General features: G+C 38.8%; 1 protein-coding gene across 1 annotated transcript in view; it reads right to left on the bottom strand.

Moving 5' to 3' along the window:
* Positions 1-1,895: 1,895 nt before the first annotated feature.
* msh4 (mutS homolog 4) overlaps positions 1,896-22,215 on the bottom strand; it is a 20,605-nt gene continuing 285 nt past the window's right edge. The window contains exons 2-21 of the mRNA XM_051646467.1: positions 17,556-17,714; positions 17,196-17,359; positions 17,002-17,112; positions 16,721-16,836; positions 16,470-16,643; positions 15,915-16,044; positions 15,785-15,827; positions 14,330-14,397; positions 13,939-14,013; positions 13,615-13,679; positions 10,113-10,282; positions 8,816-8,952; positions 8,336-8,439; positions 8,100-8,224; positions 7,719-7,919; positions 6,870-6,988; positions 6,392-6,520; positions 3,391-3,565; positions 3,196-3,284; positions 1,896-3,058 (exon numbers count right to left, since the gene is read on the bottom strand). Of these exons, the coding sequence (XP_051502427.1) occupies positions 2,876-3,058; positions 3,196-3,284; positions 3,391-3,565; positions 6,392-6,520; positions 6,870-6,988; positions 7,719-7,919; positions 8,100-8,224; positions 8,336-8,439; positions 8,816-8,952; positions 10,113-10,282; positions 13,615-13,679; positions 13,939-14,013; positions 14,330-14,397; positions 15,785-15,827; positions 15,915-16,044; positions 16,470-16,643; positions 16,721-16,836; positions 17,002-17,112; positions 17,196-17,359; positions 17,556-17,714 (2,537 nt within the window). The 3' untranslated portion in view covers positions 1,896-2,875. The remainder of the gene's footprint in view (positions 3,059-3,195; positions 3,285-3,390; positions 3,566-6,391; positions 6,521-6,869; positions 6,989-7,718; positions 7,920-8,099; positions 8,225-8,335; positions 8,440-8,815; positions 8,953-10,112; positions 10,283-13,614; positions 13,680-13,938; positions 14,014-14,329; positions 14,398-15,784; positions 15,828-15,914; positions 16,045-16,469; positions 16,644-16,720; positions 16,837-17,001; positions 17,113-17,195; positions 17,360-17,555; positions 17,715-22,215) is intronic.

The raw sequence follows: 22,215 nt of genomic DNA, 5'->3' as shown, positions 1-22,215 counted from the left end.
GGAGACCAGGGGCTGTAAAGCTCAATTAAGTAAAAAAGCACCACAAAAGCAGTCCACACAACTTATATATTACAAGTCTTATGAATCCAACCTTATTCACACTAGCACCATCTTTAATGGGAATGACGAGGCTGTGAGGGATAGACTTACAGTCTCTTCAATGGGCTGTACTGCAGTTTAAAGTGTTTTTGGATCGTTCCATGGACAAAACATTGATAAAATATCTGTTCAAGAACATTCAGTATACAAAGAACTCCAGACAACATGAGCTGTGGAAAATCAGATGTGATCTAGGAGCTTTTTACAGCTTTATACCATTCGTGCCATTAAAGAGACTAAGTCTATTCCTCACAGCCTCATTGTCATTCCCATTAAAAATCAAAGATGGCACTAGCGTGAATAAGGTCGATAGTTTCGTGTGTGACGATAGTGTGATGATCGTTATTCACTAAAATGTGATGTCAGACTATAATTTAACTTGTTATTCACTGAAATTCTTACTTTGAAAATGCTTGACAGCCATGGTCACAATTCACATTCATTGTTTGAAAAATAACTGCTTGGACATTGCGTTCAGAGGTGTCAACATGCTTAACATGAAGAAAGTGTAAAGATGCTACAAAACCTGTCAAATGCATTTCAGCACCAAAGGAAATAAAGAGCAACCGATCAAACAAATGTACATGGACATATTCTATATACTGGACTTTGAAAAAAAACCTCATTAACAGTTCCATTGAAATCAGACATAGTTGGTAAATGTTAACTGCCCTGAAGTTGATGCAATTCATTTTATATTACATAACACCACACTTTCCCTTGGTGCTCGACCTTCCCTGTGAGCATGATCTCTGAAGCAGCCACTGGACGCTACCTATAGCAGAACATGTGACTCAATTGCACTGATGAAATTTAGACATGTGAATAAACATTTCTGCCACAGACTCTCTTTTTTACATGCAGTAATAATTTAATTATTGAAGGTACAAATATGTTTTTGGAATTTCAAATAATCAATTTAAAATCTTCTTGGCTCAAAAATAGTCTGAATGGGCATGACATGATTTCGTTCCATTGAAGAAAGAAAGTCATGCATTTCAAAAGACATGAGGATAAGTAAGTGTTGACAGAATTTTAACATTTGAGTGAAACATTCCTTCAGTGGAACTTTGGCTGAAAAGAGGACGGCTGTAGAACATTTGTGTGTTCAAGTTTGTAACACTATAGTTTTCGCAAATACAAGTCTGGTTGACCAAAGAATTGGTCTGATTGATATTAAAGCCGTTTTCCTAACTCAAATACACACCAAACAACTGCATCCGAATCCCAATAAAGGGGTTGGCTAAAAGTTTGTGGTTGGCTGAATTTGCCAATTCAGGCATTGCTGCCTCATAATGGTCGATGATTGATAGCTGCAAGTACAAGAACTCAAACTTTTACTGTCTCAAATACTGTTATATTAAATGTAGCTTCCAGATTGTGAGATTGGCAATATTTTCATGCATAGCTTTGGCACACTGAATCTTAGTAAAATGAATTACTCCTCACATTTTTTTGGGGTAACAATTTATACACTATTCTGGCATCTAATTGCAACTTGTAAAGGTGGTTTCTCAGTAGAACACATAAACCTCAAACGGTAGATTTACACAAGTAAAACAATTTTTGGTCTCACTTTATAACAACAGATAAAGTAACAACGCCATATTGGTTTGACCAAGGAGAAATTTAAAGTACAAAATGTTTGACTTGTGTCATAATGAAGTTATGACAGTGTCATCTTAAAAGCCAGTAGGTAGAAAGAAACAGTTGGATTTGACCATCACAGGCTGTTATTTTGTTCTCCAGTTCATGACAATAAATCACAAAAATGCTAATTTTGTTTTTTAATAGCCTCTTTTAAACATCAATCAATATTTTAAACACACTGTGAAAACAAGTATTTTATGAACAGTGTAGAACAAATATTTTAAACAACAATTAATAATGAACAATTAATAACAATTAATAATAATATGAACACAGTGAAAAGGTATTTTATGAATAAAACAAAAATATATATATGTGATCAGCATAAGATATATCCTCACTGGCTCTGGTCAGAAGAGTCTTTAGTCTTTTGCCTTGTCTAAAGAGATGTGAAACAGGTTCAATGAATGTATAAACCTCAATGATGAAGTTCATATTAGATTGTCACTGAATGGCTGGATGTCTGAGTGGTATCCAGAGGATAGCATAGGATTTATAGACAGTTGGAAGAGTTTTTGGGGTAGACCTGACCTGCTAAAGAGAGACAGACTCCATCCCTCCAGGGAAGGTGCCGCTCTCCTCTCTAGTAATTTGGCTTAATAGTGATAGTAAAAAAAAAGTCTTAATAGTGATAGTATTTCACTAACTGGGGCCCAGGTCAGGAAGCAGACACACTTGCTATTCCAAACGTCTACTAGGTGCCCTGAGACGTCACACAGGTCACATAAACTACAACACAGAGACTGTATCACCTAGATATCATATAGAGAAAAACCCTCATTAAGTAATTTAGAAAAAATTATGAAGATAAACATCATATAAAGGAAGGGCTACTAAACATTAGATCACTTTCATCCAAAACACTAATTGTAAATCAAATTATTACAGATCATAGCTTGGATATGCTTTGTTTGACTGAAACCTGGCTTAAACCAGATGAATACGTATGTAGTTTAAATAAATCTACTCCCCAAGTTATTGTTATAAACATGAGCCTCGCCTGAAAGGTCAAGGAGGAGGTGTTGCTACTATTTACATTGAAGTTTTTGGTGTTACTCAGAGGTCAGGATATAAGTTTAATTATTTTAATCCTTTTACCTCATTGTCCCTTACCTCAGCCCAGGCATCACTCCTCTATGGACTCTGAAATGCTCTGTATTTCAGCCTCATATTGTCTTTTCAAGCTTTTCAGGTACTGACGTAAGCTCTCTGAGTCTAACCGTGAGTTACGGGCTGTCTGCAGCAGTCTGGTGGCTAGACGATATACTGCCCTCTGTTTGCGAGTGGCAGGGTCACTTTGATGATCAGCCTGTGGGCAGGACAATGGAGATGGAAGGTTAAGTTACTTTGTAGGTAAAAAGAGAGCGAAGGCTGTCTATATATATAGTTTCTTCTGAACGTTTGGAATATATTGTAAGGATTCATGAATGTCAAAGAAAAGCATACCCATAGCCTTTGGTTGATTTTGGCAGCAAAAGCTTTGGCCTCCTGAATAATGCCGGTTGGTAGTGCAGTCATTTCCGCTGCTCTTATACCTAAAGAAATAGCAGACAATGTCTTTGAAACTAAATGAACATTTGGAAGTGATTCAACACCATATAATAATTTATATCTGGAAAAATGTAGAATTATTGTAACCACCATAGTTGCGCTCCTCTGAGTGGCCTTGGCTCAGCAGATATGTATACTCTACTCTCTCTACACTGCCATCTCCTCTGCAGACATGATGAACCTGCATGTGTTGGTTCTCCACATTCGGATAAAGAGTTTCCAGCTGGCATAGCTCAAGAAAGTGTGTGGCAAACAGTGTGAAGGCCTACAAAAGCGAAAATGTACAGCACAAAATTTTGTTAACTGCTTATGGAAATACTGTGAGAACAGGGATGTTAGAACACATTGAGTATATACATTGGTTATATCTATTAGGTAATATCCAACTAAAGTGTGTGTGTGTATATATACCTATAAGTGGAAGTGTATATTCAGTATATACAGTATATGTCTGTCCATCCACACACACACACACACACACACACACACACACACACACACACACACTACCAGTCAAAAGTTTGGAAATACCTACTCATTAGTTATTGTTATTTTTTAACATTTTAGTTCATGGTAGTTATCAAAACTCTGAAAGGCAAACAAAAATATGAGAATTATGTAGTGACCAAAACAATTTAGATCAAAACTATCTTATATTTTAGTGTCCTCAAGCGGGGGCAGACTGGGAAGAGAAATTGGCCCTGGATTTGAAATAAAACCAGCCCAAAAAAAGTCCCGGTTCACCCTATGGCTGGTCCGCCCCTGTCCTCAAGTTAGCCAATCGAGTTCCCAGTTATTCTGGGCACTTGTTTGCTGCTATTCTTTCATATCAGTAACAAGAAAAAAGTAAATACAATTTTTGGTTTTGTAAAGAAATCCATAGGCACAAATTATATTTGTCTCCAAAACTACTTTCAGGAATTTAAGGATAAGATCAAAAGGTTTTTAAGGTCTTCAGAAACATAAATTCAAGTCAAGTTTGTCCAAACTTTTGACTGTTACTGTATAAATCCTTGAAACGTGGCCCGACAAGACATGGCGTGGGGCGTGGCCTGGCGAGACAGGGCGTGGGGCGTTACGAGACAGGGCGTGGGCCGTGGCCTGGCGAGACAGGGCAGCACTGAGAGGCCCGAGGGGTGGAGCCAATGGGGATGAGGACCAAGGCGGAGCCGCAGGGATGGAGGTCCCCGGTGGAGCAGAGGCGGGCCTGGACCGTGGAGCAGAGGCGGGACTGGACCGTGGAGCAGAGGCGGGCTGTGACCTGTGACGTGGCATGGAGCAGGCTGAGGCGTGGCTGTGACGTGGCATGGAGCAGGCTGAGGCGTGGCTGTGACGTGGCATGGAGCTGACCCTGGCGTGGCTGTGACGTGGCCTGGAGCTGACCCTGGCTTGGCGGCCGTGACGTGGCCTGGAGCTGACCCTGGCTTGGCGGCCGTGACGTGGCCTGGAGCTGACCCTGGCTTGGCGGCCGTGACGTGGCGTGGAACTCTGGCTTGGCGGCCGTGACGTGGCGTGGAACTCTGGCTTGGCGGCCGTGACGTGGCGTGGAACTCTGGCTTGGCGGCCGTGACGTGGCGTGGAACTCTGGCTTGGCGGCCGTGACGTGGCGTGGAACTCTGGCTTGGCGGCCGTGACGTGGCGTGGAACTCTGGCTTGGCGGCCGTGACGTGGCGTGGAACTCTGGCTTGGCGGCCGTGACGTGGCGTGGAACTCTGGCTTGGCGGCCGTGACGTGGAACTCTGGCTTGGCGGCCATGACGTGGAACTCTGGCTTGGCGGCCATGACGCGGGGTAAAGGCGTGGAAGGCGGAGCCATTGTAGGCTCGAGGAGCGAAGCCGTAGAAGGCAGAGCCATGGTAGGCTCGAGATTAAGAGTCCTGGATGACTGGGAAAAGATCTCAGTGGTCGTGAACATGAGCAGAGTCTTGGGAGCGACCTCTGTGGTCGTGGGCGTAGACAGAGACTCGGAGACGACCTCTGTGGTCGTGTACATAGGCAGAGACTCGGAGACGACCTCTGTGGTCGTGAACATGGGCAGAGACTCGGAGACGACCTCTGTGGTCGTGTACATGGGCAGAGACTTGTAAACGACCTCCGTGGTCGTGTACATGGGCAGAGACTTGGAAATAACCTCCATGGTCGTGTACATGGGCAGAGACTTGGAAACGAATGCCTTTCTCCTCCTCCTCCTCCAGAGGTCGAAGTTGACAATGCAGGCTCTGGAACAGACGAGGCTGGCAACGCATGCTCTGGGACGGATGAAGCTTCCAGCTCGTTGGCCGTGGCAGGCGTGGCCATTGACTCGTTGGCCGTGGCAGGCGTGGCCGTTGACTCGTTGGCCGTGGCAGTCATGGCCGTTGACTCGTTGACCATGACGTGGGACTCCGGCTCGGCAGCCATGACGTGGGACTCCGGCTCGGCAGCCGCCTCCCCCACAGTGAACGCAGAACCAGTGATCTGCAGGGCAAGGTCGATATACTGAGCGAGGCTCAGGGAACTGCGACCACCAGGCATCAGGGAGGAAATTGGCTCAGTTAATCCAAAACGGAAACGATCTTTGAGGGCGACCTCATTAAAGTCCACCTCGCTGGCCAGAGAGCAGAAGTCCCCCATATATACAAACGTGGAATCCCAAAAATCCCTAACTAGAAACGTGAACTAAACATGAACATAAACTACTTGACATGAAACTAGACCTGACTTGACTCGACTAAACCAACAAAGTTACATTCACAATACCTTACACCAGACAATGGCAAACATGAGGGCTTAAATACAAGGACATGGTAACAAGTAAACAAGACAACCAATCACAAGACTAAATTAATAAACAAGATAACAAGACTAAATTAACTTAAACCAATGAAAAGACAAGACTAATAACAAAGTAATCAAACAAAGAACCAATGAAAACAAGACACATGAACAGGGGAAACACATGACAAGATCACATGAGGGAACAGGAAATCACATGACATGAACAGGAATTAAACTTGAAAATAAAAGACATGAAAAACATGAACCAAAACACATAAACATGACACGATCTTTATGCAGTATATTAATCCGGTATAGTATGATTAAAAAAATACCTTTAGATTTATAAGGAATTCACAGATACTGTGGCAGATACCAACGCCCTCCTCTGGACTGGTGCCTCGACCCAGCTCATCGATAATAATAAGTGACTTGGCACTTGTATTGTGGATGATATAAGACACCTAGAAGTGATTTTAAGAATTTAAACAGAACTTCAATACTTAAAACATACTTTAATCTTCTCACTGTTCCAGAGATGAACTTCATACCTATTTATCTTTCTATCTACATAACTTATTACTTACAATATACCAGTATACTGTCCATATTATTTGACAGATAATACCAAATAGTGTAGTAGCCAATCTTAAAACTGAATAATATGAAAATATTACATTGCACACAAATACATATAGTAATCTATATTTTAAGACTTGATATTAATGCTTTGGGTTTTTTTAATATTTAAAATTTATAAATGTTTTTGATTTGTCGTATCTGACTGTTTCTTGCACAATATCTAAATTTAACCTCTTTCATCTCAACCATAAACGTGGAGGAGTTGGTCTCGAAGTCATCATCTACTCCAATTCTGGTGAAAATCTGATCCGCAATGCGAAAAGAGGCATACTCGGCAGGCACAAAGGATCCTGAGACAAAAAAACAAAACAAAAACAAAGCATGATCCTACAAGACTAAGAGACAGATGGTGCTAAACTATGCGCAAAAACTAGAAAATTAATCCATGTAGTCAACTTAGCCATTTACCTTGAACCTATCACAAACCTGCTAATCATTAATTGAATTAACATAGAAGATATATTTACAAATTCATTTGTAAATGTCAAAAGTATGGTTTCCAGGTATTTTAATCTAAACACAGTCCCATTGGTAGACACCAAATCGTGTCGCTCCACATTTGAATAAAGTTAAACTTTTCTCAACTTTGTCAATTCGCTGTGTTCACCACCTCAGGTTGCTTTGTTGCTGTAAATTAGACATTATTTTCAAAACCCCACCCAACAAATTTACCATTGTAATCAGAGCTAGAGCAAAAGAGCTGCAGCACAATAGCAAAACAGTGAAAAAGCGTTCTAGCATGAAAAACTAACAACTGTTGTTTGAAGCTGAATACTGAATGATCTGCTTCAACCACTAAAATCTCAGCTCCTGGCTTCTTATATTCAGTATGAGTTGTCCAAATAACACACAATGATTGACAGGTGAGAAAGTGCCTTTAAGTCTTCTGATTAGCTCAAAAAAGAAGCTGACATGGTCACATTTTTTTGGGCTGACATTTTTTGTATCATTACTTAAAAATTGCTTCTAGAACCTTTAAACAGCATTAACTAGCAGATAAAAATAGCCATTCTTGTGTACCTATCTGAGCCATTATCTGGCAGAGGGCCACCTGTTTGAGGTAGGTGGATTTGCCACTCATGTTGGGGCCTGTAATGATGACAAAATTGCTTCCCTCAGAGATGTAGCTGTTGTTGGAGATGGGTTGTTGCCCAGAAATGCGCTCCAGGATGGGGTGGCGACCCTGCTTTATTGCCAATGTATCAGTGAACTCAGGACGCACTGCAGGAAGCAAATAATGTAGGCAGAGTAAGGTTGTATTAGTATCAGAATACTTAAAATTGTCTAAGGACAAAAAAAACATTTTAAGTCCTCACAGTAAAAATGTAAAACAAGTAAATAATAATAATAATAATAATAATAATTAAAATGGATAAAAGTTATACATTGCTTAAACATTACCATAGTCTGAGACAGTGCAAGCATGAGCCAAAGAGAGCAACATGTCCAGCAGAGACACAGCATCAGACAGTTTGTACAGGCAGTGGATGTGTTCATAGACCTCACTCAGTGACCTGGACACCACCCTGCAGTGCACACACATACCGTCAATGGCTACAATGGTACATAGGCAAAATATAAATTTTTCAAACACTAGTCATCTTAAAGAAGTCAAACTTCCTCTGCTCTATACTCACATATAAGACATGTGGAAAATCTCCTTCAAAGCCTCCTCACAGTGGTCATTCATTTTCATGAGGTCTACAGTGGTGAAGCCATAGTTGCTCTTCTGCTTGCTCACCTAAAGTGTTTAGAGATTAAGTCCATCACCAAACACTTGCTAACAACCAACCGACTAAACCAACCTTTAGTGGGGATAGTTGCTCTTTTTCATATTCAATTGATTAAAAAGTTTTTTCCCCCGACACAAGAGATACAAGGTCAGAATGGAATGGCATAAAATATTTACCAGCCTAAAAAGATCAATAAATCTATATTTACTGGATAATTCTGCATCATTATCACATAATTAATATTTGTTGATTATTATATTATTATAGTTTGTATCTTACATTAATATATTGTAGATTCTGTACTTAGAAACTTAGTATATTTAATTAAATCTGATAAAGTTCATATTCAATAAAAGTTTGATGTAGTTAATATTTTTCACTCACTTTGATGAACTCCTCTGGTAACTTCCCCCCAGGTAAAACCCCACCCTCCAGCCTCAGTTGAATAAAGAAGCCACGTACACTGCTGTAACTTGTCCGGAGGGGTAGGCTATACTTTTCACCAAGCTGGTTCACCAATCCTGATCAGCAACAGCACAATAAAACAATAGCCGCTTTTCCACCATCGGGCCGAACGGTTCTGAGCACGGTACGGAATGGTTACAGTAGCATTTCCACTTGAGCACGGTTCGGCATGGCGCAATTATAAATCGTCCTCGGCCCGAAGTTCTCGGCACAGTTAGCTAACCGTACTCAGCCACTCTCAGCCGTGCTGGTGGAATGGTTTTATTACGTGCGGACTCATGATTGTCAATTTGCCAAGGTAACATAGCACTTTTAGTTGTTTCTAGCTTGCCATGTTCGCTAATATTTGGCTGAAGTTAATAAAACAATATGCATGTTTAGTGTATATTCATGATTTTATGATGATGGTTTAACTAGTATTTTAGCATATATTTATTTTTCTACATGCCTTTTTCATCAGGGAAGTAGATTATTAGCTCATTAAAACTCAAAATGAATAAATATATTTATATAATATTTTCATATAATACTTATAATTTGTCAAATATTCTTTTTAGCTAGTCTGAGAAATTTTACCATTGTGTGTTCATGTTCGGTGGCATACACAAGCCCTCAGCACATGCTAGTAAATCTCTCGCCTTTTTCTCTTTGCGTTCCTTTTTGCGACATGAGATGTGTCTTTACTGTGTATTAGCAGAGTAAAACCAAGAAAAAAGCAGTCCTAAAAACTGGAACATGCGATCATCCTCAATAGCGCACTCGCTCCAATGTTTACCTCTCAAGCCGTCGCCAAAAGACAGATCTGTTATGTACATTCAACTTATTTCACCACATCACAGTGGAAAAAGAAACTGTAACCACGCCAGCTGGCCCAGAACAGTACTATTTTGCAACAAGAACTAGTTTGGCCCAAAGGTGGAAAAGCGGCTAATATTACTAATTATTAAAACTAACATATAATATCTGAGTAGTAACAAGCTATATGGGCTGCATGCATTTAATAGCAGTAGTGCTTTTTACAAGAATCCCTTGTATTTAAAGAAAAAAAGAAATTACATTAATTTGTTTCTATGTTCAAAGGACATAACATGTATTGCTGCAGAACATTTTACCTAAGTTAAATCCCAGATTGTGGTTTTGTCTTTCTTTATCATGGACAATTTCACAATAACCTAAATATTCATCCTTCCATAGTCCACAGAGTTCAGGAGCTCACCTGCTATGTCATCTACTACCTCTGTGTAGGCTCGCCGTGCAATGTCTAAGAACTCATTGACGTTGGGCCGCACAGCATAGCACTTCTGTGTGCGCATGTTCAGACTGCCTTTCATGTAGCTAGTGTCATCATTAATCATTGATTTTATCTGGTCCAGAATGCTTTTAAATCTAAACCAACACAAATGAAAAACATTAGGTCTGAGAAAAAAAATCGATTCTGTTACAAATCGCCAAACGATTTTAAAATCATCTCCTTGATGAAAAATCGATTTTTTATAAAAAATAAATACATTTATCTTAATGCTACAATGATTAATAGATAAATATAGGAAGCTACATTTGTGCAGAGTTCCACATTAACAAGGTTTTCTCTCTGAGATGTTTTGTCTCTTTAATTTTTTACATTTAGTCCTTAAATGCACCGCTGCTACAGCCATTAAGCGTCGTTTGTTCACTGTCAGACGTCAAAATCCTCTGCTGTGATCAATTTCCCTGTTATTATGCATAATCCAAAAGTTTATTTGAGATGTTGTGGAGAGTATTTGTCATTCTGTAGATTCTGTCTGACACTGCTTTAATAAATAGTTCAGCTGTAAAAAGGCTTATCACTAATCTAATAGCCAGAGTATTCATGCGCAGTGGTGGGTCATTTCGCACATTTACCACTGTCGACAAGAAATGCCACTAGACACAAAGCAGGGGCATGTCCAGGATTTTTTGCCAGGGGTGGCAAGAGTCGACTAAGGGGTGGCATTCAGTAAGTTCGTCTGAGCATGGGGGTAATTTTTCCAGTCACGGGCGGAACATTGTCATGGACCATGCGTGACACGGATGGGTTAAGCCGCTGCGCACCATCTCCAAGACACAAGCGGGGTTTGAGTTGGGGTGGCAAGGCTCATTTTTAGGGTGGCAGCTGCCACCCCGTGCCACCCTTCTGGCCCCGCCCCGACACAAAGACACGTGCTTGAAGAAACACACCTGGTTATATTTTGAAGAACAGACGAAAGAAATCCCGGCGATGCATGTGTCTGATTTGGTTTTTTGTTCAGAAGTTAATTTGCACTTTGGCGTCAATGCGCACACCGTTTTTTTCTCTGTCAGTCATCTGACACTGCATAGGAGCTTAGAATATCTCAGGACGTTATATGCAAATAACATGCAATGACATTGGCACTACAGGTGAATTGTCATGTGTGTCATAATTCAGTACAGCACCAGCAACGGTTCTTGAACAAGTTTACTCTTTAGCCTCCATTTGTATGTTGCAAAGTTATGATACACATATTTATATGCATTCCATGCATGGTCAAAACAAAGTTGAAACATTCCTCTCCAAATGTATTTCTGAGTTAAAAATCTGGATGGCCAATAATTTTCTGTTTAAACAGTGACAAGACCGAGGTGATGTTGCTTGGCACCCATCATCAGCTTCATAATGCTAGTCCGACACCATTGGTTATTGATGACTCTGTACTGGATTTTCAGGGAAAACTGAAGAATCTTGGTGTAATCTTTGATTCTTCTTTGATGTTTGAACCTCTTGTGCAAAATACAGTCAGGACATCATTCTTTTATCTCAGAAACATTGCAAAGTTGCATCCAATGCTATCCTTTTCTGTAGTTGGAAAGTTGATCAATACATTTGTATTTTCACTCATCGATTACTGTAATGCACTCCTTGCTGGGGTTTCAAAGCCTACCTTAAATAAACTGCAGTATGTCCAAAACTCGGCAGCCAAGATTTTAACTCGGACTAAAACAGGTGAACATATTACCCCAGTCTTGGAGTCCTTGCACTGGCTCCCTGTTAAGTATCGGGTCAACTCATGCTTACATATAAAGCACTTCATGGTCTGGCTACCAATTATCTTTCAGACCTTCTAATTAATTATACTCCGAAGTGTAACCTTTGTTTGTCTCAGCATGGCGTTTTAGTAGTCCCTCAAACATGCATGCGCTCAGTGGGTGATACGGCATTCTCAAATTACACTCCAAGGCTGTGGAATTTACTTCCAATTGACATTCGTGAGTCAAAGTCTCTTGGTAATTTCAAATCTTGCCTAAAAACAAATTTTTTCAAGTCGGCTTTCAGTTGATGTTTTATGATTATATAGTGTTTGATTCACTTTTATTGTATATGTGTGTATTTTATTCTATGGTTATGTGTATTTTGTTGTTTTTACCTATGTAAAGCGCTTTGAGAAGCCACTTTTATAGGCGCTATACAAAATAAAAGTTTATTATTATAAAGTTATCATTATGATAATAGTATTAGCATATGTAATTAATTTTATATTCTAAAATAACAAAATTAGTTTGATAAGTTAAAATTATATATACTGTAGTATATTTCTATTTGTTGAATACAAATGGACATTATGCAGCCTTATACATGGGTTCCTTATTTTTGCCTAGCTCAGACAACACACTGACTGGTCCATTGGTAGTTTTAAATTGATAGTTGCACATCCCTACCTTTTACCTGCAAATTATAAATTACAGAGTAAAAACAATTGTCATTTCAGACACAACTGTTCTTCAATAGACATTTCTTACTGAGAAAAAGGACTTAAAGTGTTTTTAACTTTTTTTTTAAATTTTATTTATTTTTTATTATCCCTTTTCTCCCAATTTGGAAGGAACAATTCCCACTACTTAGTAGGTCCTCATGGTGGCGCGGTTACCCACCTCAATCCGGGTTTTGGAGGACAAGTCTCAGTTGCCTCCGCTTCCGAGACAGTCAATCCGTGCATCTTATCACGTGGCTCGCTGTGCATGACACCGCGGAGACTCACAGTATGTGGAGGCTCATGCTACTCTCCGCGATCCACGCACAACTTACCACGTACCCCATTGAGAGCGAGAACCACTAATCGTGACCACGAGGAGGTTACCCCATGTGACTCCCTTCCCCAGCAACCGGGCCAATTTGTTTGCTTAGGAGACCTTGCTGGAGTCACTCAGCACACCCTGGATTCGAACTCATGACTCCAGGGGTGGTAGTCAGCATCAGCACTCGCTGAGCTACCCAGGCCCCCTTTTTATCTTTTTATTAAGTTTTTATATCAAAACATCAAATCGCAATACTTACAGAATCGTAATATCGCAATACATATCGAATTGGCTAGGAAATATCGTTGTAATATTGAATCAGGAGGTCTGTGGCAATTCCCAGCCCTAAAAACATTTAATGAAGTGGTAATATCTGATGGTATATATATATATTATAAAGTATATTTTAGTTCACAAAACTGCATGCACATTTAGTTTTCATTTCTTTCTTTAAAAATACATTTGAGAAAAAAAAAATTCTCAATTTTCTGCAAACCCCCTAGCACCTCTTTGCGACCCCCTGGGAGTTTCTTACTGTGCATCTTATGGAAGAACAAGCTCATGTTTCATGCTTAACTAAAAAAGGTCAGTGTAAGATGCTAGCACATGCAAATATAGTTCACAGAGCTGAATATAGTCACAGTTAGGGAGTGTGTAAAAGTTATTACCTACTGTCTTCAAGCGAGGTATAATATGCTTGCAACAAGGCTGTCTTGGAGTGTTTCAACAGGCCCTAAACGGGTAGAAATTCACTTAATACATGTATATGTTAATACTGCACATGACTCAGCATTCGTTCTCTAGCAAGTCAGAAAATCCAAACATTACAGTGCACAATCATTACATACAGCTAGAATTACATACAAGTATGAAATGATTATTTAACTCACTTAAAATTACCAAAATAATTAAAAAAATACATAAATGATTTTATCTTACATTATCAAAGTTTGACAGTCATTTTTAGAAATGTAGACATATATAGTTGTAACCTTCAGTGATGGAACCAGTTCTAGAGTGTGCTTCAGCTGGATTACTTGTGTTATTTTTGCTTCAGCCACTGATACCTACATGGCAAACCATAAAAAAAGTTGACTTTCTTCAATAATGAATTACATTTTTTATAAATCACAAAAATATTGAAGGTCACAAAATGCAACAATGGTTTAAAAAGTGATTCTGAAGATGAAAACTTGAATTTACAAGCTATGAATAGCTGATGTTCCTACACTATCACACCTGTTACCTAACTAGACCTTCTGAAAAAAAAAAAAGGATCACTCTCAAATCTCAACAAAGATATTCCAAACTAAGTTGAATTTTAAATATGAGAAGAAAACATCATCTGTTAAGTCTGTCTCTAAATGTGTTTTATTTGCCTACCGTCTCTTGCTTTGGAACCTGAATAAGAGCAGACAGAAGCTCATCTATATCCAGAAAGTGTGCAGTGGCTGTAAAGTTAACCACAACATCAGTACCATCCCACCATGGTGTGGTGCTAGCCAAACATTTGGACACCTGGTTAATATTAATATATAATGATTGTGAGTAAAATTTCCACATAGGTGTGGTGTAATGACACTTTCAGTGTAGACAAAGTGAATTTGGATAAAAGCAAAATTCCCAATGAAAATTAATAAATACACAATCATGCCAAACTGCAGCCTCAAACAAAAGTGTGAAACAAGAAGAAAAACAGCCTGAACTAAAGTCTCGTATCTGAGATATTGTCACAGTCTGGCCTAACTGTGCCTCCCCTAACTGTCTGTCTCGTCTGAGGGTACGTTTACACGACAACTATGTACCAAAAATGGAAACGTTTTCCTTTGCATTTTGAAAAGTTTCACGTACAGACGACAACGTTGTCAAAACGATCCCTGTTCACACGGATCCGTGAAAACGACTAAAAACGCTGTATTATGCATGCCAGGCCAGTAGTTGGCGATGTCACTTTGTAAAGAAACACTACGGGCCTGCGCACATAAGCATTCTTCCACAGAGCGGTGAATACAAACAATGAAGATGGGGAAAGCATCGAGCAATTTTGTCTGGACGGACGATGAGGTTGCTTTATTACTACAATTACTTTGCTGGAGAAGCGTCAATAAACTCAAAATCTTGAGCAGCACAAACACAGTCCTGTAGTCCGCCATTGTAGTTTTGAATGTCTTGCGCGTTGTTTTGAAGAACTCGCGGGCATGCCTATAGACTGAACACGTAATACGCGTGCGCATGATGTCATCGTTTTCACAAATTCGCATTTTTGTATGTTTACACGGAGACGATAATGGCATTGTTTTCAAAAACTTTCACTTTGAAACCCGTTTTCAAAAGTTTGCATTTTCAGGCCCCAAAACGCCGTTGTCGTGTAAACGGCCCCTGAGTGTCATGTCTGTGTGTGCCATGCCTGTGTGTGTTAGTGTTTTCCCTCACGTCTTTCAGGTGCTGCCGGTGGGTGATTGGCATTTCCGTGGGAACGCTGAGTGCACAGCTCATCGATGATCTGCGTTTCCATGGGAACACTGATTGCCTAGCTCATCAGCGGACCGACAGCACCTGTCCCTCCTTATTTGAATTCCGCTGAATTATTTTGTTTGTCTGCGTGTGCTGCCGGTCTGTTTTCACTATCTATTGATCTGCTACGAGATTGTTTGGTCAGTTCTAGTACTATTACTAGTTCTGTTTTTGGTTCCCCTTTTTGTCCACCAAGAGAGTTTTTGTATTTTGCCTTTGTCTAATAAAGCTCATTTTTGTCTTCCATCTCTGCATTTGGGTCCTTCATTTCTGCAACACAACTGTGACAGATATATATATATATATAAAAAAAAGCGTTATCACCTTTCTTCAAACCAAAGAAGAGCTCCTCATTCTGTAACAGCTCCTGGAAATGGATTAAAGAGAATATTATATAATTAATGATTGAACAACTGAGTGAAGCTGCTGAAAGATTAACATAACAGCTGATCACCTGTATGGTGTCCAGACGAGAGTTAATAGTGTCCACATCCAGCAGGGGTTCAAGAATATTGCAGCGTAGCCTCCGCTCCCCACCAGCAGTCTTAGTGTAATTTAAGACCCCAAATAGAGTGTGCCCACTTCTGCATATAAAAGCATCTTGTTACTGCCATTTAAATACACATACTTTGGGAGTAGTTTCTATTTACAAAATTTAAGCACAGCTTTAAGAGCAGAATAAAAGGTACCATCCCTTATAATCCCCACTTGGAACCTTCTTTTTACATTCTCTGGAATAGATTTACATACAGTATGATAAAATGTGTTAAACAGAGCTGAGAGTACTACACTCTTATTGGTAGTTAAAGCATATCAAATAAGTCCAAATATTTAATGAAAGAAAATACTTAGGGTCAGGAGATGTGTAGATATTTATGAATGATGGCGTTCCAGTTCTATTGAAATCTGTGAAGCTTTCTGTGGAATTCTGTGGATTTCACAGATTGCGTGCAGGTCAACTTATAACTGCAGAAAAGGAATGTGTTTTGTCTTCTACATGTCCTCTAACCTGTGATCTCTGTTGTTCACTACTAGTTCCAAATTGCTGGCCGACACTGCGTCAATCATTGTAGTCTGCTCGCTGCCTGTAAAGGTCACTTTCAAGGACTTAGGAGCAAATACTGAGTTCTGAACAAACTCAAAGTATTTTAGTAGGGCAGCTGCAGATGCCAGGCAGTAGTATCTAAACAGAGAACATGTTTTATTTCATCAATCCTTGAAAACCCAAGTTAACTAAAAGAAAAGGACAGTGGAGCTTACTTGGTTTGCACCTCCATCAGAACAGTGCTAAATTCAGGGACACAGAGCTGCTCTATATATTCCAGGCCCTTCTTCTCATTGAAGTGCTTCCTTAGAACGGCAGTGAATGAGACTGACTGCACAGATAGCAGAAGTAGATATTTTGCACTTGGGTGGAAAAGCAGCAGCTGAAATTTTGGAACTCAGTTAAATAAGCTAATTTACAGACAGCACACTGTGAGCTGCTCAGCCATGATTTATTGGGCAGATAGAGGCTGCAAACAAGAAAGAGAGAATGATACCGGGAAGGTCTCGGTGATGAGCTTGTAGAGTTTGGTTCCTTGTCCTTTCACACTAGCAGTGTCTGGCATTAAAATCTCAACAGGCATCAAGTTATGCAGCTTGGTAATTACCTGTATTAACACACAACATCATTTTGAACATGTCTCAGTTTTACAAAGGGCTTAATTCTTTGTCAAACACCATTGTGTCTTACCTTGGCATAAGTTCCAGTGTCTGCAAACTGTGAAAGCACCAGCTCTGGGCATTTCATGTTGATACTGGCCATGCCAATCTCCCCCCGAGCTAAACCACGACCCTCCACCACAGCTACTATTACAGAGGCGGCATGTGACAGTGATGCTGATGAAGATGTCGTCACTATATTAAAAGAGTGACACTGTGAGCTATCAGATAATTTAGTACATTCATTCTATGCAGAGTTGTTATTCTATATTATTCTTTAATAATATTAACAATAAAATCTTTTGTTTCTATTTTCTTCTAGTTCTACACAGGATCCTCAGGACAACATAGTATATCAGTCCAGGAAAATATGGGTTAGATAGTTTCATACTGTTAAGGTCTCTCTGAGGGGTTCGGCCATGGTGTGTGAGTGCAGGTGTGGTCCTCAGACGTGGAGTGCTGAAGCTCCTGGAGAGGACAGTCAGAGCAGACGAACCCACAGAAGAGCTGATCCTGTTTGCTCCTCTGTTGATATTTAGCTGGCACTGAGCTGAAAAGAAAGAGCAGGTCTAGAGATCAACCAATACTGATATCTAGAGAGCAGGGTGGGCGAAGACTGATATGATGCACACAAAATTGCTTAAATTAAATATAGACTTATTTTCTGAACAATTATTTACTCACAAAGATATTTAACTGATTCTTGAGATAAGGGACAAAACATGTCCTACATAAAAAGGTCCTCTGAGTAATATAATAATAATAATAAAATAAGTTAAGTTAAATCTAAAGGTAATGTGTATACTACATTTATTACTTATATTTTTAAATTTCATTAGAATTTTTTAAAATGCATGCTCTATACTTGGAAGCACACGTAATTTAATCTGTCCTCAGCAACGTTAAGCTGCCAAAGTGTTTAAAATTGCTACAAATTCATAAATATAAATAGTTATATTTATAGGTAGGGATCTGTAAGATATCAAACAATACATAAAGTAAACTTTATATTTTTCATTAAAAAAACTGTCTATCAAAGATGTGTCCTCACATCTATAATCCTAAATAAATCAGACAATGTCATGGTCAGGTATAACTCTTGAGTACCCCTTTCCCACCTCCTGCTCATGGTGAATGCAATAGTAGGACACGTTTTCTGGTAAGTTTCATCTTTATTTTTATTTTTTTATTTTTTTTAAATAGGGTGAAGTATCTGTGGTCACAGCTTTATTATAATGGGAATGGAGTTGACATGTTAATTTCCATTAGAATTGTGGGATAAATCTTGGCATTTTAGTTTGTTAGAGGCAGCTTTGACAGACAAAAAATAAATAAAATGGCTCCAGAGTACAACACATGGTTATGATGGAAAAATATAAAAATATTCAGAGTAGTGAACAGCAATCAGAATAGTGTGAAATTTTTTTTTATAGAATGTATTTTATCACTTAACTCCTAAGTTATGAAGTTGTTATGTCATGCCCCAGTCTAGGGTTGGGGAGGAGTAACAAAAAGGTTTTGGGTTCCCTTCTCCTGTCCCAGCACTCAAAGAAGTCAACTATTTAAAAGTCAAATACAATTCTTATTAAAGAAACAGAAAAAGTACCAAAAGCTTCAGGAGGGGGCAAGGCCAAAACAAACAAAAGTACAAATACTAGTGGGAAGTCAAAACTAACTTACCAAAGAAAACGCAAATAAACAAAATTCACCATAGCTCCCTAACTAAACACAAGAGAAAATACAAGACTAAACAAAATGGCACCCACCTCCCTACAACTTCCATCTAATTTTACTATTTACAATACACTATATACAACAAGTCACAAATTGAAAGAGTGAGATCTCCCTCAGTTGTCAAGAGAAACAAGTGACCAACAACAAAGTAACTTGCTACTGCAACTGCAACCTGCTCCAACAATGTGCCACAATACATGCACACCAACAACCATCTGGAACAAGGGAAGCTCCTATCAGTAGAGATCTGCCTGGGCTTTATCCTGCTTCCCTCTCCCCATCAACCAATCCCGATAGAGGAGTGATTAGCAATCATTATTGCTGACACCTGAATGTTGAGCAACCTACAAGGGAGAGAGAGAAAGAGAGGGAGAGACAACAAAAGAAAAACAGCACAAAGGAGGCAAAATCTCAGTTGCAATAAGGCCAAAGCCATACATCCGCAGATGTAATTAAACAAACAAATGATCACAAATAAAAATACACTTAAAATATGTCCAGGGATATAACAAAGTTAATAAATGTCCATTTTCAGAAAAAAAGTGTTTTTATAAAAACCTGTACCCTTACATGGTTCATAAGCTGAGACTTTTGTCTGCAAATATATATATTTCAAATGAGTTTAGTATTAATAAATAAAAACGATTTAAAACCTATTTTGTCCCTTATCTCAAGTTTTTTATCCATTGACAAAGTTGTCATTAGATTTTGGAACTGACACAACAGAGAGCTAACACTTCTTTTAACTGGCCAAGTCTAATGCAATTTTCGGCCAATGCTGATAATTTCAAAATGACCTAAAATCAGCAAATTAATCACCTTGACAGAAATATCGGCATCTCACTAGGCAGCTCTGCAGTTAATTCAATTGATTGTGAACTGAAAACTTATTATTGCACCTATCAGGAGCTGATCTAAAAAAAAAAAAAAAAAATTGTACAGCTTTTGTTAACACTTTATAATAACACATAAAGTACTCTGCAAAAAAAAAAAAAAAAAATTTCAAGACAAGTATTTTTGTCTTGTTTTCCTGTAAAATTATCTAAACATTCTTAAAACCTGATTTATTTACTTAACAAGCAAAATGGCATAACATATTATGTCTTATTTTAAGAGAAATCTGACAAAATTAAGTGAACTTTAGACTTAAACAAGAAAGAAAATCTGCCAATGGTGTAAGAAAAATAAACTTGTTTTCCCTTTTAATTAAGTTTATTTCTCTTACCCCACTGGCAAACAGTTTTTTCTTGTTTTAACCATTTATTTTATTAGATTTGGTTAGATTTCCCTCAAAACATGACTTAAAATCTTAAGGAAGTTTGCTTGTCAAGTAAATAATTTTACTGGAAAACAAGACAAAAATACTTGTCTTGAAAATCAGTTTTTGCAGTGTATTTTAACAAATAATATTACATTATATAATGCTCAACAAATCTTTCGTTCATGTACAATCTGTACCTACATTAACTACAGCTCTCTTATGCATTGTATAACATGTTAATTGGCTATTAATAAAAGTTACTATAAAGCAGGATGTTTGTGCACTGAAAATTTTTGGCAGCCAGCCAAGCGAAATTTCGGGTCACAAATTGAATATGCATCTTGCTTTTGGCACTTTATAAATGCTAAATATGCTACTCTTGTGAAACGCATATCTGCGGACCACGACTGAACCCTGGTTTCATGTGTGTCACATGAGCCATCAAAGAACCACTCACTCAAGTGATCAGAGCTGTGCTATCCAATCTCTGGTGCAAAAAGACTGGAGTGTATCCATCAACCTCTGCGTGCTCCAGAGGCACAAAAAATCCAAAAAATTAACCAGGCTTCACGTGATGTCATGGTGCAGACCACAAAACTTTATGCGACCCATCTGAATTCTACTGAGAAAAGTACTGAGTTTAACTTTAAAAAGAGTCAAATGGAGCGAGACAAACATTTTAAACGGTTAAAATCCCCTACATTATAAACAGCACTGATGAGAAAAAAAGAGACAACACTGTTCCATGCACCAACATTAATTACAAGGCTTTACAGATCACCCTTGCTAAAATGTATCACAGTGAAATATAACACAAATTTTATAGTTTTATATTAAATTAAATGGTGGTACCTGTTAGGCTTAATTTGTATTAGTTTCTAAATGTGTTTAGACTATTATTTTTCATAACAAATTCTTTAGTGTATTTTTAGAAAGACTAGCTAATTTGAACACAGTAATGAGGAGCCATCCATGGTCTTACCTTTTGTTATGGCATTAAATGCCACTGTAACAATGGAAGAAGCGGTAAACATAAAGGCAATTGCAATGTCAAGTTTCCTATAAATGTGTAGTATATTTTTTGTTCGATATTAGAAAACAAACCAGCCTGGTTTGCCTTTAGAAATTCGAAGGGATTATATAAAAAGCCTGATGAAAGAAAAACAATATCTGTTAAGCAACTAGGAAACAAACATTTTCACTAGAAGCACAGTCCCAACTCATTAAAACTGAAGTATGTAATTTCTGTGCCACCAAACAGAATTGCAAAAATAAACTTTTGTTTCAAAACAGACTTCTGAATACCTAATATCTGAAAAGCATTCTGAGATGCTATTCTTTTCACCACAATTGTACAGAGTGGTTATTTTAGTTACCGTAGACTGTCAGTTTGAACCAGTCTGACCATTCTCTTTTGACCTCTCTCATCAACAAGGCATTTCCATCCACAGAACTGCCCCTCACTGGATGTGTTTTGTGTTTTTGGCACCATTCGGAGTAAATTCTAGAGACTGCTGTGTGTGAAAATCCCAGGAGATCAGCAGTTACAGAAATACTCAAACCAGCCCTTCTGGCACTAACAATCATGCCACGCTCCAAATCACTGAGATCAAATTTTTCCCCATTCTGATGGTTGATGTGAAAATTAACTGAAACTCCTGACCCGTATCTGCATGATTTTATGCACTGCACTGCTGCCACACGATTGGCTGATTAGATAATCACATGGATGATTGTTGGTGCCAGACAGGCTGGTTTGAGTATTTCTGTAACTGCTGACGCATCCAGTGTAGACAGCCTCGAGCCGTCAATGGACACTCCCAGTGTAGACAGGGTTTGAGTGTGTGGACCGTATATGTCAGCCACCACTGAAGACCATTTTTGACCCAGGAACAACCCTGATAAAAAGTGTTACCAGTTTTTAATGGGAGCTCTGTATCACAGTTTTTGGCTAACCAGCAATCATTAAAATAGCTTAGTTTTGTGTTTGATCTTTTCCTACTTTAGTTCATTTATTGTATTTAGATCTTAGCCTCTTATGTGTCATGTGTAATTG

This window comes from Myxocyprinus asiaticus, chromosome 20, assembly GCF_019703515.2.
Source record: "Myxocyprinus asiaticus isolate MX2 ecotype Aquarium Trade chromosome 20, UBuf_Myxa_2, whole genome shotgun sequence".
Lineage (NCBI taxonomy): Eukaryota > Metazoa > Chordata > Actinopteri > Cypriniformes > Catostomidae > Myxocyprinus > Myxocyprinus asiaticus.
Note: the sequence above shows the minus strand (reverse complement) of the source record. Positions and strands in the feature narration are given on the sequence as shown.